We start from the raw sequence: 16,152 nt of genomic DNA, 5'->3' as shown, positions 1-16,152 counted from the left end.
CAGTGCACATGACCACAGCCAACATTCAATGCTTGTTCCAAACAAATGGAAGTGGGGGGAAAAGGATATTTATTTGGGAGCTCAAGAAGGATGTGAAAAGGAGTCAAAAACACGATATAAGTGGATTGACAGAGCATAAACATTGATTAAATAAGGATTGACTGTCAGCTTTCAAGTCCCTCTATGAAAGAGGATATATGGGGGTTTCCTTATACAGGAAAAATATGGGGACTCTTGTTAAAGCATCGACAGTAAAATTCTGTAGAAATATGTGGGCCTGGTCAACCTCAATCATGAGAGCCACAACACCGATATGAATATCAAAAATATTTATTTTGTAAAAAGGTTTTCTTTATAAAAAGACATAGAAAAAGAAAAAAAGGAAGAAAAAAGCAAAAATATTGTACATTGAATACTATAGAATGCATACTAGACAAATTCCAGACTATCAAGTAAAATGATACTTCAAGTGCATATAGATGCAGGTGATCTTCATTTCATCCCACATGTAACGGTTCTACTAGTTTCGCCCAAGGGGGCTTCGTCAGGAACCAATGGGGGGCAGTAGTCTGAGCAAACAAAGAGTATATCAATGAACAGGAACATATAAATCATAATATATACAAATAGTCACATAAATTCATTATATCAGTACATACAAACATGTCTGGTTGACCATAGAGTTTAATATAATCATCGTTTATTATAGAACATAAAGATAATGTATTTTATTTAAATAAACGAAAGTCGAGTTAATGGAGTATCTGTGGTAGCTGTGGACTTTAACGAAAAAAATAAATAATAATTATAAAGAATATATTTACCTGTAAAAGTGGACTAAAAAAACCTGAATGATTGGCCGTAATTGGCTCAAAGTCCCAGATGGAGAATCCCAGATAGATGGAAGGAGGGATGGGAAAAAGAGGAAATGATCCTCTTAAGCATGCGGGTAGGATCGCCGTGCAATGCACAGAGCCTGGATGCAAGCCTATAGAGGAAGAGGAGCCGGAGGCAAGCAGGTACTGTAGGTACAGAATAAAAATATTTTTAGGAATATTGGAAAATTAACAAATAAAAAAGGAGAAAGAAAAAAGGTAACCAGAAAGGGAGAAAAATTGCGATGAACAGACAACTGTAGAGAGATATGTGTAAAAGAATTAATGATTATTACCTGATTAAAATGATGATAGAAAAAATGGGAAGATTGATGATGAGGTAGTCTCAGAAGAGATGGATATAATTCATCCCAAAAGATTTCTGTCAATACTATACTGCACAAAATAGGAAGTCATTCACTACATCATCAGATTGTATAATGACAGATTAGTTTGAAAATTAATTATTAAAACTGCAAACGACAGCAGTAATAAAGATAATGTTAATATAAATATAAACGCCTATATAGGCTGCAAAGTATCAAACGAATCTAAATTAATTAGAAGAATGTAGCATTTTTTGTGTAATAATTCAACTTTATAGTTGTTATGCCTATCATAGTAATAGGGGTATAGCATAAAAAGAGAATGAGAATACTAATCTAATTAAAAGGAATAATGGTAATGGTTTTACCTGATTCTAGTTGCAATAATAACTGCCGGGAATAGGGCAGATAAATTGCCCAGGAGAACTGTATAGTCCAAATACTGAATAGTGAGAAATAAAAAAAAGGGAAAGTCAATCCAGGAAAAAATATATTTCCTCATTGTTGACAGATAAGTAAGTAAAAAGTATATTTTCACAAAGTCTGCAAGTGGCAACAAAGTATCACATCCAGATTGTTGTGAATAATAAATTAAACTTGGAAGGAAAGAAAATAATAAAATAATGATAAGACAATGGTAGATGAAAGCATACCTATGACCTGCTGTTGCCTCTGTAAACCAAGGAATGATTCCTCTGGCAGAGCTCACGCTGACACATCAGCTGTGCGGCTCACTAATAAGCTGCCCTCAATCAGAGTGAGATGATACACAGCTGAGTAGGGGGCAGCTCCTCACTCTAAGATGGGCGTGGTAATCACGGCAGATGTCATGGGGATTACCCATAGGAACCACAGGGACCGCGTCTGCGCAGAAGAAGAGCATCCCTCTAGGAGATGCTGAATCTAACGCGCCGGCGCGGGGAAGGGGAACTCCTGGGAAAGTGCACTTTCCCAGGAGTTCCCCTTCCCCGCGCCGGCGCGTTAGATTCAGCATCTCCTAGAGGGATGCTCTTCTTCTGCGCAGACGCGGTCCCTGTGGTTCCTATGGGTAATCCCCATGACATCTGCCGTGATTACCACGCCCATCTTAGAGTGAGGAGCTGCCCCCTACTCAGCTGTGTATCATCTCACTCTGATTGAGGGCAGCTTATTAGTGAGCCGCACAGCTGATGTGTCAGCGTGAGCTCTGCCAGAGGAATCATTCCTTGGTTTACAGAGGCAACAGCAGGTCATAGGTATGCTTTCATCTACCATTGTCTTATCATTATTTTATTATTTTCTTTCCTTCCAAGTTTAATTTATTATTCACAACAATCTGGATGTGATACTTTGTTGCCACTTGCAGACTTTGTGAAAATATACTTTTTACTTACTTATCTGTCAACAATGAGGAAATATATTTTTTCCTGGATTGACTTTCCCTTTTTTTTATTTCTCACTATTCAGTATTTGGACTATACAGTTCTCCTGGGCAATTTATCTGCCCTATTCCCGGCAGTTATTATTGCAACTAGAATCAGGTAAAACCATTACCATTATTCCTTTTAATTAGATTAGTATTCTCATTCTCTTTTTATGCTATACCCCTATTACTATGATAGGCATAACAACTATAAAGTTGAATTATTACACAAAAAATGCTACATTCTTCTAATTAATTTAGATTCGTTTGATACTTTGCAGCCTATATAGGCGTTTATATTTATATTAACATTATCTTTATTACTGCTGTCGTTTGCAGTTTTAATAATTAATTTTCAAACTAATCTGTCATTATACAATCTGATGATGTAGTGAATGACTTCCTATTTTGTGCAGTATAGTATTGACAGAAATCTTTTGGGATGAATTATATCCATCTCTTCTGAGACTACCTCATCATCAATCTTCCCATTTTTTCTATCATCATTTTAATCAGGTAATAATCATTAATTCTTTTACACATATCTCTCTACAGTTGTCTGTTCATCGCAATTTTTCTCCCTTTCTGGTTACCTTTTTTCTTTCTCCTTTTTTATTTGTTAATTTTCCAATATTCCTAAAAATATTTTTATTCTGTACCTACAGTACCTGCTTGCCTCCGGCTCCTCTTCCTCTATAGGCTTGCATCCAGGCTCTGTGCATTGCACGGCGATCCTACCCGCATGCTTAAGAGGATCATTTCCTCTTTTTCCCACCCCTCCTTCCATCTATCTGGGATTCTCCATCTGGGACTTTGAGCCAATTACGGCCAATCATTCAGGTTTTTTTAGTCCACTTTTACAGGTAAATATATTCTTTATAATTATTATTTATTTTTTTCGTTAAAGTCCACAGCTACCACAGATACTCCATTAACTCGACTTTCGTTTATTTAAATAAAATACATTATCTTTATGTTCTATAATAAACGATGATTATATTAAACTCTATGGTCAACCAGACATGTTTGTATGTACTGATATAATGAATTTATGTGACTATTTGTATATATTATGATTTATATGTTCCTGTTCATTGATATACTCTTTGTTTGCTCAGACTACTGCCCCCCATTGGTTCCTGACGAAGCCCCCTTGGGCGAAACTAGTAGAACCGTTACATGTGGGATGAAATGAAGATCACCTGCATCTATATGCACTTGAAGTATCATTTTACTTGATAGTCTGGAATTTGTCTAGTATGCATTCTATAGTATTCAATGTACAATATTTTTGCTTTTTTCTTCCTTTTTTTCTTTTTCTATGTCTTTTTATAAAGAAAACCTTTTTACAAAATAAATATTTTTGATATTCATATCGGTGTTGTGGCTCTCATGATTGAGGTTGACCAGGCCCACATATTTCTACAGAATTTTACTGTCGATGCTTTAACAAGAGTCCCCATATTTTTCCTGTATAAGGAAACCCCCATATATAGAGTCAAAAACACGGTAAGAAATTATTTTGAGAAAAATGGATTACAGGGCCATTAAAGCGGAGTTCCACCCAAAAGTGGAACTTCCGCTTTAAGCACTCCTAACACTCTTCTGGGACACAGCTCAGGTCCCAGAAGTTCGGCTGGCCAATAGGAGAGTGCAGCGCGACTTGCAAATGCGCAGTGCACGCCCGGCTGTGAAGCCGTAAGCTGTCACAGCCGGGTGCCCACAGTTAGTATGACGGTGCCGAGGAGAGGAAGAGGAGCGAGCCTCCAGGCGGCCGCATTGCTGGACTGTGGGGCAGGTAAGTGTTGGTTTATTAAAAGTCAGCAGCTATGGTTTTTGTAGCTGCTGACTTTTAATAAATTAAAAAACGTGTAGAACTCGACTTTAAGCAATAGATGTAAATGTATTATTTTTAAATAAGGATACCGTTTAATATTTTTGTGAAATACTTTCATTACATACACCTGTGAACCTATGTATATAATCTTATGCATGTGGAACCTTTGTTCTAGTTTCTTCAATCTGGTTATCGTGCAGCCTTGTGCATACAATAAGAACCTGACCAATATGGGAATTTTGACTTACCAATAAATTTCATATCTTGAAGCACCATACAGAAAAGCAAGTAACAGAGGGTTATATGCCGCTACCTTCAGGTAATTAGACACTGGCAACATTTTTGCTGGGAACAATCATATAACCTGCCCACTCTGTGGGACTCAAAATTCCCATCATCTTAACTTGTACAACACAGGACAAAGGACAACAACAAGTAATAGACTATTGGAATGTATCCAAACAATAAACTAAGGGGTGGGCAACAAACAGAAGCTATCAGGCCCACAAACAGAAAAGGTCAATTGATCTTAAAACACTCAAATGAAAGCTTAAATCAGAAGCCTGAACATCTACCTGTAAAAACTTAAAAAAGGTATAAGCAGAAGAAAAGGTGGTGGCCTTGCAAACCTACAAAACAGATGCTTGCTGCTGAAAGGCCCAAGTTACCTACAAAATCCGGTGTAATTAGTCCTATAGGGAAGATAGAAAACTGGTACTCAAGGGAGTAAGCCCTGTAAATGAGCAGTCTGAGCCATCTATCAATGGCCAAAGAAAGAGGAAGCAGGATGTCCCTTCCTGGGGCCTTCGGAGGACAAAAAAGTCCTCAGTGACGTGACGATACGCGCCGGGATTGGCGCACCGGACACAGCACCATCTTACGGTCGGCAGACGAGCGCGGCGCTCGTGGATGTATGTCACCGCTAATAGCTGCTAAATGTGAGTTTTATATTGTATTTTTACCAATAAATCTGTTCCCACGACGGGGTTACGCGATGTGTCTCCCTTCTCTTCCTCATTTCATTGCCACTCTTTGAGCTACTATTCACCGATAGCGTGAGGCAAGGAGAGACAGGAAAGGACACTATTCTATTCTAAAGGATTCTATTGCGAGCTTGTCGCTCGTGGAGACATGTCCATAATCCTTTATTCTGAGTGAGTGCTTTGGTGTTTTATCCATTTGAGCTACCAGTAGAGTTGCAGAGTTACGCTCTATACCCTCCTGTTGTCTCTCCACATGTGTATACCTGGAATCGGGTCCTCTAATTGCACTCTCAGGCAGATCGTACCATCTGGTGTATATGTAGCTGTGGATTATTAGGCTGTCTAAGCAACAGCTGTGAGGTGAGCTGCTAAGAGCCACAAGAGGTGTTTTTGCACACTGAAGTTTCCTCATCTTTCAACACTTGGCTTTGGGATCACTATTTTTAGAGACTTTTTTTTCTTCATTCATTTATTTACTCACTCTCATTATTTTTTGCATATTTCTGCACGTGTGTTTTGTATGCCATTTTTTGCTCATAGATTCTTGTTTATGTAAGAATTTATATATTCTGCTTTTCACTGTACCGTGATTTATGATTCATGTTATTTTGTTTCACACATCCACTTAGGTTTAGATCTGAGTTTTGGATCATCTAGTGGTCATTTGAGGCTATCTCTATTTTTACGCATTTAGTGCACTATAGTCACATTACTTCTCTTTCCCTTGTTCCTTCCCCCTTGCCACACAGCGCAGACACCACCACCTTTTTTCATTTGATATATGTTTGTCTATTAGGATAGATCACCAGGTGTTTGCAGCAGTGCCACCCCCCATTCTTTAGCTTATTGACAGCGCGGAGTATTTTTGTTTTACATATCCATGAAATACTGTATTTATTGGCGTATAACAATAACTTTTTTACCCTGAAATTAGAGGGTAAACTGTGCCTGCGTGTTATACGCAGGAGGCTGTGGAAAGTTTTTTTCCTGAAACATTCTTAAAGTTAGGGTGCGTGTAATACGCCTGTGCGTGTTATACGCCGATAAATGCGGTAGATACAGAATGAAAGGATAAAAGCATGTCCAGGAAGAGAGTCACGACAACACAGGTGCCAGAAGGCGAAGTGCAACAGCAGAAGAAGCGGCATTATACCCACAGTATGATTTGCTCTCCTGTACTGTATAATTAGGTTTAATGTTTTGGCTTCAGTTACAGAACATCCAAGAGAACATTACTAGCAAAATATCTTAGATGAAGGCCGCCAAAAACTTTGGTAAGGTTTGATGCAAACGCCATTGATAAAAAAAAAAAAAGTTTCTGCACCTTCTTTAACTGAGTAACTTGCTCTTCCTCTTTGCTTAAGTTCTCCCTAAGCTTTATCACTTTTTCTGTTTCTTTCTTTAGTTGTCCACGAATGTATTCAATTTGAATTTCCAGACGTGTCTTCTGATTTCCAAACTCCAGCCTAAAAATAATATGGTCAAACATTTAGTGTAACATTTACAAGTCAACTAAGTCAGCAAACTTTTAATGCAAACTAGAAAACAGGCAACTGCAACCAGTCCAGCGGCGGCTCCTCCAATTTACATGTAGGGCACATGGATTCCAATATTTTTTTTTTAAAAGCACGTGATTATAGTCTGAGGCGCAAATTGAGTTAAAAAATGGGTGGGCTCACAGCGCAAAGCACCCAATAGTAATTTGTTACCTTTTCTGATTCTCCTCCCGGCCAATCCCAGCTCAGGAAACGAGTCCTGAGACCCAACTGGCTGAGAGGAGAAGCAATCCTAATGGACACTGAGGAGGAGGAGACAGGAGACGCAGGGGAAGACGCGCCACCGTGAAGCCAAGGCAGAAGGAGACCCAGTGTGAAGCTGCCTCTAGTGGCTGAAATGCAAAATCACGTAATATTACGTGATTTTGTGCAGCCGAGCCGACTTGCCACCGTAAAACTGCGGCGGCTGGTCGGCAACTGGTTAAAGTGGATGTAAGCCCTCCATACACCCAGTGAAGTGAACAGCCTCAGATGATGCACAGAGATTAACCAAATCTCCCTACATAGGTTTTATATGTATATCTGCTGTGTTCACATTTATATACTATTTAGAAAGTTGATATCCTATTAGGAGATTTTCTCTTCCTGGTTAACACAGAGTGTGATGTCTGGGCATACAGCCAAGATAGATAAAATTGCTGATTGGAGAAAAGGCACACACCCCCTCTCATCATAGGCAGAGACTCTCAGAGCTGTTTTGTAATAGGATCTGCTCTCTGCTAATCTATTTTAGAAACCTCCTTTGACAAAAGATTCTTGCTGCTTTCGTATAAAAAGTCAAAAAATATGTCAGGAGTTCTCAGGCTGATAACAGAGGAGCCGTTCAGAAGAGAGCTATAAGATTTGGCTCATTGAAAAGAGATTATTATTATTATATAGGATTTATAGGGTTTACGCAGCGCTTTACAACATCAGGGAAGACAGTACAGTTACAATACAATTCAATAAAGGAAGGGTCAGCCGGCCCTGCTCGTTAGAGCTTACAGGCTAGAAGGGAGGGTTAAGTGGAACAAAGGGTAGTAGATGTGGGGGATGATCAGATGGACAAAATGAAAATACAGTTGTTAGGTGTGGGTAGGATATGCTTCTCTGAAGAGGAGGGTTTTCAGGGATCCTCTAAAAGCTAATAGAGAAGGAGATAGACGGACAGATTGGGGTAAGGAGTTCCATAGGCTTGGAGAGGCTCTGGAAAAGTCCTGGAGACGAGCATGGGAGGAGGTGATGAGAGAGCTAGAGAGCAGGAGGTCTTGAGAAGAACGAAGAGAACGATTAGGTTGGTATTTAGAGACTAGGTTAGTGATGTAGCTGGGGGAAAAGTTGTGGATGGCTTTGTAGATAGTTAGTATTTTGAATTTAATTTGTTGGGCGAGTGGAAGCCAGTGGAGGTATTGACAAAATACTGCAGATTTATGTGCCCTGCTCAAATTTCACGTATCGGGTTTACATCCAATTTAAGAGCAGGCCCATGTCCAGTATAGCCTCCTTCAAGCCACATTTATGAGTACACTCGCTTTGCTACCAAATCTTTTCTACTTGGGGCATAAGCCTTGCCAATGAGAGTGTCTTGCTGGCAGATAACGTTCTCTAATTGCACAGGGTGGTGATGAGACCTCTATAACAAAATAATATGAATCTCTTTCACCCTTCTCTATTCTCTGCAGAAAAAAAAAAAGATTTACTGCCATTACACTCTTATTTAAAATTTTCAGTGGCTGTACATTTCTATTTCTTGAAGAATGAAAAGAAACAAGTTAGTACCATTTTTTATTTTCACAGGAAATGTAACACACACACTTTATCTCTTGTACCTTTTCTTGTCGGTTTCTTCATGTTGTTTCACATGTTCTTCCTCAAAATCACGAATATTTTGCACTCCTATCTCGTCACAGAAATTCCTAAACACGCTGTCTTCCAGCTATGAAAACATAGTGTGTTAGGATTTGTTTCAATTTGATTCTGTTTCTGCTTGAAGCAAGTTGTAAACCTCTTCCAGCAATGGAGTGGTTTAAAGTTGCAGCACAACATGTAAACCAGTGTTTCTCAACCTTTTTCCAGTCAAGGAACCATTTAAAATGCTGCACAATCTTATGGCACCTCACTCTAAAATGTAAAAAAAACAAAACTAATATTTTTACATTATATATATACAGTGGGGATCGAAAGTTTGGGCACCCCAGGTACAAAATTGTATTAATGTGCATAGCGAAGCCAAGGAAAGATGGAAAAATATCCAAAAGGCATCAAATTACAGATTAGACATTGTTATATGTCAAAAAAAGTTAGATTTTATTTCCATCATTTACACTTTCAAAATTACAGAAAACAAAAAAATGGCGTCTGAAAAAGTTTGGACACCCTGCAGAGTTAATATCTTGTACTGCCCCCTTCCTTTGGCAAGTATCACAGCTTGTAAACACTTTTTGTAGCCAGCCAAGAGTCTTTTAATTCTTGGTTGAGGTATTTTTGTCCATTTTTTTTTACAAAAGTCTTCCAGTTCTTTGAGATTTCTGGTCTGTCTGTCACGCACTGCTCTTTTAAGGTCTATCCATAGATTTTCAATTATGTTGAGGTCAGGAGATTGTGAAGGCCATGGCAAAAACCTTCAGTTTACGCCTCTTGATGTAATCCCCCGTGGATGTTGAGGTGTGTTTAGGATCATTATCCATTTGTAGAAGCCATCCTCTCTTTAACTTCAGCTTTTTCACAGATGGCATCAAGTTACCATCCAAAATTTGTTGAAATATTATTGAATCCATTTTTCCTTCTACTCATGAAATGTTCCCTGTGCCACTGGCTGCAATACAACCCCAAAGCATGATTGATCCACCCCCATGCTTAACAGTTGGACAGAGGTTCTTTTCATTAAATTCTGTGCCCTTTCTTCTCCAAACGTACCTTTGCTCATTCCGACCAAAAAGTTCTATTTTAACCTCATCGGTCCACAGAACTTGTTTCCAAAATGCATCAGGCTTGTCTATATGTTCATTTGCAAAGTTCAAACACTGATTTTTGCGGTGAGGACGTAGAAGAGGTTTTCTTCTGATGACTCTTCCATGAAGACCATATTTGTACAAGTATCTCTTTATAGTGGAATAGTGTACCACAACTCCAGTGTCTACCAGATCTTTCTGGAGGGATCTTGCAGTCAAACGTGGGTTTTGAATTGCTTTTCTCACAATCCTGCGAGCTGTTCTGTCTGATATTTTTCTTGGTCTTCCATATCTTGCCTTAACTTCCACTGTTCCTGATGACTGCCATTTCTTAATTACAATCCGAACAGAGGATATTGACATCTGAAAACGCTTTGCTATCTTCTTATAGCCTTCTCCAGCTTTGTGAGTGTCAACTATTTTCAGTTTCAGTTTTCTAGACTACTGCTTAGAAGAACCCATGGTACTGATTGTTGGGGCAAGGTCAGATGAGTCTGGGCATTTAAAACCTTTGAGATTGACATCACCTGGTCTTCCCAGACGATGATTGAGAACAATCCATGACACTGGCAGGTCTTAGCTTAGCAAAGGGGGCAGTACATGCTATAAATTCTGCAGGGTGCCCAAACTTTTGCAGACTCCATTTTTTTGTTTTCTGTAATTTTGAAAGTGTAAATGATGAAAATAAAGTCTAACTTTTTTGACATATTATAAGAATGTCTAATCTGTAATTTGATGCCTTTTGGAGATTTTTCAATCTTTCCTTGGCTTCGTTGCACATTAAAGTGGATGTAAACCACTTTACAATTTTTTACCTGGGGTGCCCAAACTTTCGATCCCCACTGTGTGTGTATATATATATATATATATATATATATATATATATATATACATACATATATATATATATATATATAAAATGCGGCAACATCCACACTTGTATGACACCCAACAATAGAGCTGATGTATTCATCTAAAGCAGGGGTCTCCAAACTTTCAAAACAAAGGGCCAGTTTACTGCACTTCAAATATTAGGGGGGCCATAGCTGTGGCCAGCAGGAGTACAAAATGCCCTGGCATTGGTGGAAGTAAACAATGCCATAGACTTGGTGGTCAGTGGGAGTAAAAATATTACATCATAGATGTCAGTTGGAGGAATAGTGCCCCATCTTTGGTATTAGTGGAAGGAATAGTGCCGCAGTTTGGAGACCCCTGTTCTAAAGCAAACACCTTTGCACACTGGTACAAACTAGTATTCAAATGTTTATTGTCTCTCAGTTTTTCTGCCTCACTCAGCCAATGGGACCCCAAGTGTTGACGGAGAGGAGCAGGGAAGGAACAAACCAGGATGCTGTGCAGGCGCCCAACATCCTCCTTATCAAGCGATCATGTCATTGGTTGTTAGGATCGGCTTAAAGGTTGTAATAGTGGGGATTGAAAACCTGTGGCTTTGCGTAACCACAAGGCAGGCTTCATCCACCCCCTAGCTTGTATACTATTTTTGGGCAATTTTAAGGCATTTTGCCAAGGCACCCTTAAATAAATCTGAAGGCACCCTAGTTACAAAAAAGGCTTATGTAAACTATGCCTTCAATAATACCAATCTGTACTAGGCATACCTATTAGGGCCGAAACAACTAATTGATTAATCGACAACTAATCGATTATGAAATTAATCGATTACCATTTTCATAATTGATTAATCGGGCAGTAACATAATGAGATTAAAAAACTAAAATTAGCCCTTTATAGTACAAAAGGAGCAAATAAACGCTACTGTAAATATTACTTTCAATGTTCCACAGTAAAAAAAAAAAAACCTTACAGTTGCAATTATCTGCTCTTTTTGTACTATAAAGGGCTAATTTTCTTTTTTTTAACCCCATTATGTTACTAAACGTCTTAAGCCTATACATTTTTTTTTGCAGAAACACACTACAGTTCATTTAACATGGTTTCCTATGGGATACATTCACATCTATGCTTTTTTCAGCTACTGCGTATTTGGAAAGGGTCAGACTCCTTTAAATTAAAAATAGTGCTTTTTTTTTGGTTCAATATACTTCAATGAAGAAGCTGCAGAAAAGCACGTAATGCGTTTTTGCAGCAATTTGTGTTTTTTAATCTGCCCAACAACAAATTGGCCAAAAAAAAAGCATAAAATAATGCAAACCCGCAAATCGCAGCAAAATCATGTGCGCAAAAATCAAAACACACAGCAGAAACAGATCAAAAGCAAACTGCATAGGTGTGTATGTACTGAGCCTTATGCTGGCCACACAAATCAATTTTCAGTTGAGAATATTCATACAAAAAATCTTTGTACATTCGATGAAAGAATGAATGTTGTTTGAAATTTTCACTTGCTTTTAAACCTTCAATTTTAAAATGAATGAAATTTCTGAACGAAAACCACATACACTGTCTGAGAATTCCTTTGACCAAGAAGTTTTCTATTATTTCAAATAATGATATTTACCCTCTAATAGTATATACAGTATATCTAATCTGTCAGTTATTCTCAGAGTGGATTAGAGATTAAGGGCCAGATCCACAGCCGCCGAGCGCAACTTAACTTTTCAGAGTTAAGTTACACTGCCGCAAATCTCCCAAGTTAGGTGCCGATCCACAAAGCACTTACCTGGAAATTTTCGGCTGTGTAACTTAACTCCGTCCGGCGCAAGGCGTTCCTAATACAAATGGGCGATTCCCATTTAAATTAGGCGCGCTCCTGCGCCGGACGTACTGCGCATGCTCCGTCGGGTAAATTACCCGACGTGCATTGCGCTAACAGACGTCGCTCCGACGTCATTTGCTTAGACGGTAACGTAAATGGCGTCCAGCGCCATTCACGGACGTCTTACGCAAACGACGTAGAGTTTGAATTTTCGACGCGGGAACGACGGCCATACTTAATAGGGCTTAGTCAAATAGGACTCAGCCCTATTTTTACACGGCGTAACTCAACGTAAACGACGTAGAATTAGCGCGACGGGCCCGTCGGAACGTTCGTGGATCGCCGTAAGTGTTCATTTGCATATTCTAGGCTGGCCGCAATGGCCTCGCCACCTAGCGGCCAGCTTAGAATTGCATCCTTAAGATCCGACAGTGTAATTCAATTACACATGTCGGATCTTCTGTCTATCTCTTGGAAACTGATTCTGTGGATCAGTTCCAAAGATAGAAACAGGGATACGACGGCGTATCAGTAGATACGCCGTCGTATCAGTAGCTACGCCGTCGTATCTCTTTTGTGGATTACCCCTAAGCTCCCTAACCATATAGTTGGTTATTTAGATTTACCACTTCATAGTGACATTTAAGAATATATTGCCCCTTTTTTTTTTAAACTTTACATATTAACTAAATTATACACCACAATTTTTTAAAGATAATTAACCGATTAATTGAAACAATAAAATTGGCCAACTAATCGATTATGAAAATAATCGTTAGTTGCAGCCCTAAAAAGTAGTACAGCAACCTTTTCAAAAATTGCGCTGTGCTGAGATGTGTTGATGAGAGCAGGGACCATTGAAAACAATGTGATGTCATTTGATTCTGCGAGACTCACGTCACATCTGAAATTGTACTAGTATGAATAGAGCCTTATAGGGACCCAGTCACAGCTTGCAAACTGAACACAAGCAGGACAGTATACAAAAACCCTGCTGCAGTGATTTATTTCTATTAAGGATAGATATCAGGGTGAGAATTCTACTGCCAAACCAACATTTGCTGGAGTGACGGACAGAGAGCCTTCCAGGACTCTAAAGATGGGACTGCAGAGCTCTCCTATATCGGACTGTTTCAGCAGGATGTAAAAAAAAAAATCTTAAGAATTGCACTTAAAGCCACTGCAAAGTAAGCAATGACAGTGGGCTTATTATGTAGTGTAAGGCCCCTTTCAGACGGACGGATAGAATGGTGCTTTTAGCTGCGGATTTTAGAGCAGCTAGAAGCACACAATGCTTTCCTATGACATCATTCACACACTACGGTTACCTGCGATGTTTTTCCCCGCGGTTTTGTGCGGATAGAAAAAATAGGACTGGATGCGTCCACTTGCGAAATCCCGCAGCCATCGGCACATAACCGCAGGCAACCGCAGTGCACTGTGTCAGCTGCGTTTGGTATGAATTTTGAGGAGGAACTCCACGCCAAATTTCAACTAAAAAACCACCATGGGTTCCCCCTACAGGAGCATACTAGGCCCTTGGGTCTGCTATGGATTTTAAGGAGACACCCCCTGCGCCGAAAAACCGACGTGGGGGGGTCCCCCAAAATCTATACCAGACCCGTACCTGAGCAGCAGCCCGGCCGGTCAGGAAAGGGGTGGGGATGGGCGAGCGCCCCCCCTCCTTAACCGTGCCAGGCCGCATGCCCTCAACATGGGGGGGTCGGTGCTTTGGGGCGCCGTGTGGCCCCCCCACCCCAAAGCACCTGTCCCTATGTTGATGAGGACAGGGCCTCTTCCCGACAACCTTGGCCGTTGGTTGTCGGGGTCTGTGGGAGGGGAGCTTATCGGATTCCGGGAGCCCCCATTAATAAGGGGGCCCCCAGATGCCAGCCCCCCACCCTAGGTAAATGAGTATGGGGTACATCGTACCCCACCCATTCACCTGGCGGAAAAAAAATATGTAAAAAAAACACGACACAGGGTTATTAAAGTAATTTATTAGTCAGCTCCGTGGGCCTCCCCCTCTCTTCTTTAGCTCTTTTACGAGGGGGGCCTGCTTCTTCGATGTCTTCTGGGGGGGGGGATGTGCAGGTCTTCACCACCGTCTGGTTCTATTCCGCCGGGGGGGGCGCTTTCTTTAGCTCTTTTACAGCGGCCCCCCTCCCGGTCTTCTCATTCGACGTCTTCGGCTGGGGGAAGTGCAGGTCTTCACCACCGTCTGGTTCTCTTCCGCCAGGGGGGGGGGGGGGCCTGCTTTCTACTTTAGCTCTTTTACAGTGGCCCCCTCCCGGTCTTCTCATTCAACGTCTTTGGCGGGGGCGGGGGGTGCAGGTATTCACCACCGTCTGGTTCTCTTCCGCCGGGGAGGGGCCGATTTCTTCTTTAGCTCTTTTACAACGGCCCCCTCCTGGTCTTCTTATTTGACGTCTTCGGCGGGGGGTGCCCAGGCTTCTGTCGCCTTCTGCCTTCTTCTCCAATGTTGACACGTCGCTTCCTCCCGCTGCAATGCCGTGTGCGGCGGCTCACACCGATTTATATAGGCCTCTTATGACGTCACAGTCCCAGCATGCTCCGGGCGCCAGGTGAATGGGTAGGGGTACGATGTACCCCATACTCGTTCACCTAGGGTGGGGGGCCGGCATCTGGGGGCCCCCTTATTAAAGGGGGCTCCCGGATTCCGATAAGCTCCCCTCCCGCAGACCCCGACAACCAACGGCCAGGGTTGTTGGGAAGAGGCCCTGTCCTCATCAACATGGGGACAGGTGCTTTGGGGTGGGGGGGCCACAGGGGATGCGGCCTGGCACAGTTAAGGAGGTGGGTGGCCGCTCGCCCGTCCCCACCCCTTTCCTGACCGGCCTGCTGCTCGGATACGGGTCTGGTATGGATTTTGGGGGACCCCCCTATGCCGGTTTTTCGGCGCAGGGGGTGTCTCCTTAAAATCCATAGCAGACCCAAGGGCCTGGTATGCTCCTGTAAAGGGAACCCATGCCGGTTTTTAGTTGAAATTTGGCGTGGAGTTCCCCCTCAAGATTCATACTAGACACAGTGCTTGGTATTGGCAGGGATCCAAGTCGGATCCCCGTTCAATATCGTGCCGCTGCTAAAAGCACTGTACAAATGCAGCTGATCGCTGTGCCTGGAGTCTTGAATTCCAGCAAAACATAAACATGCTTTTAGCTGCGGTAAAACTGCCGTTCGTCTGAAAGGGGCCTAATATGTACATAAAGAACACTATGCACACACGTGTTTAAAGCTTGTTCACAAATACTGTAGTGCAGTGACTTGCGTTTTTCAGCACTGGATGAATGCCAGTCAGCACTAGGGCACATAGAAAACAAGTGTCTTCTATGTGTCCTGTTCGCACTGCAATGCAGTCCAGAGGTGCGTTGCAGTAGGCTGTGGTAAAATGCAGACATGCTTCACTTTACCAAGGCCCACAGGAAGACAACACATCTCCATGTACAACAGCACAACCCACCATGCTGCTATGCAGAGACATTAATTGTAATTTTGTGCTCTTCAAATAAAGTTAACAAAGAAAAAAAATGTGTGATGCACTAAAA

General features: G+C 41.2%; 1 protein-coding gene across 2 annotated transcripts in view; it reads right to left on the bottom strand.

The window, feature by feature from the left end:
• The window catches only part of SMC1B (structural maintenance of chromosomes 1B), a 172,220-nt gene that overhangs the window by 41,850 nt on the left and 114,218 nt on the right, over window positions 1–16,152 (bottom strand). For both annotated transcript variants that reach the window (XM_040345795.1, XM_040345793.1), the window contains exons 15-16: window positions 8,788–8,894; window positions 6,748–6,889 (exon numbers count right to left, since the gene is read on the bottom strand). In XM_040345795.1, the coding sequence (XP_040201729.1) occupies window positions 6,748–6,889; window positions 8,788–8,894 (249 nt within the window). The remainder of the gene's footprint in view (window positions 1–6,747; window positions 6,890–8,787; window positions 8,895–16,152) is intronic.

Source organism: Rana temporaria, chromosome 3 (genome assembly GCF_905171775.1).
Source record: "Rana temporaria chromosome 3, aRanTem1.1, whole genome shotgun sequence".
In the NCBI taxonomy this organism is placed as follows: Eukaryota; Metazoa; Chordata; class Amphibia; order Anura; family Ranidae; genus Rana; species Rana temporaria.
The sequence above is the reverse complement of the archived record's forward strand: the minus strand, read 5'-3'. Positions and strand labels throughout refer to the sequence as shown.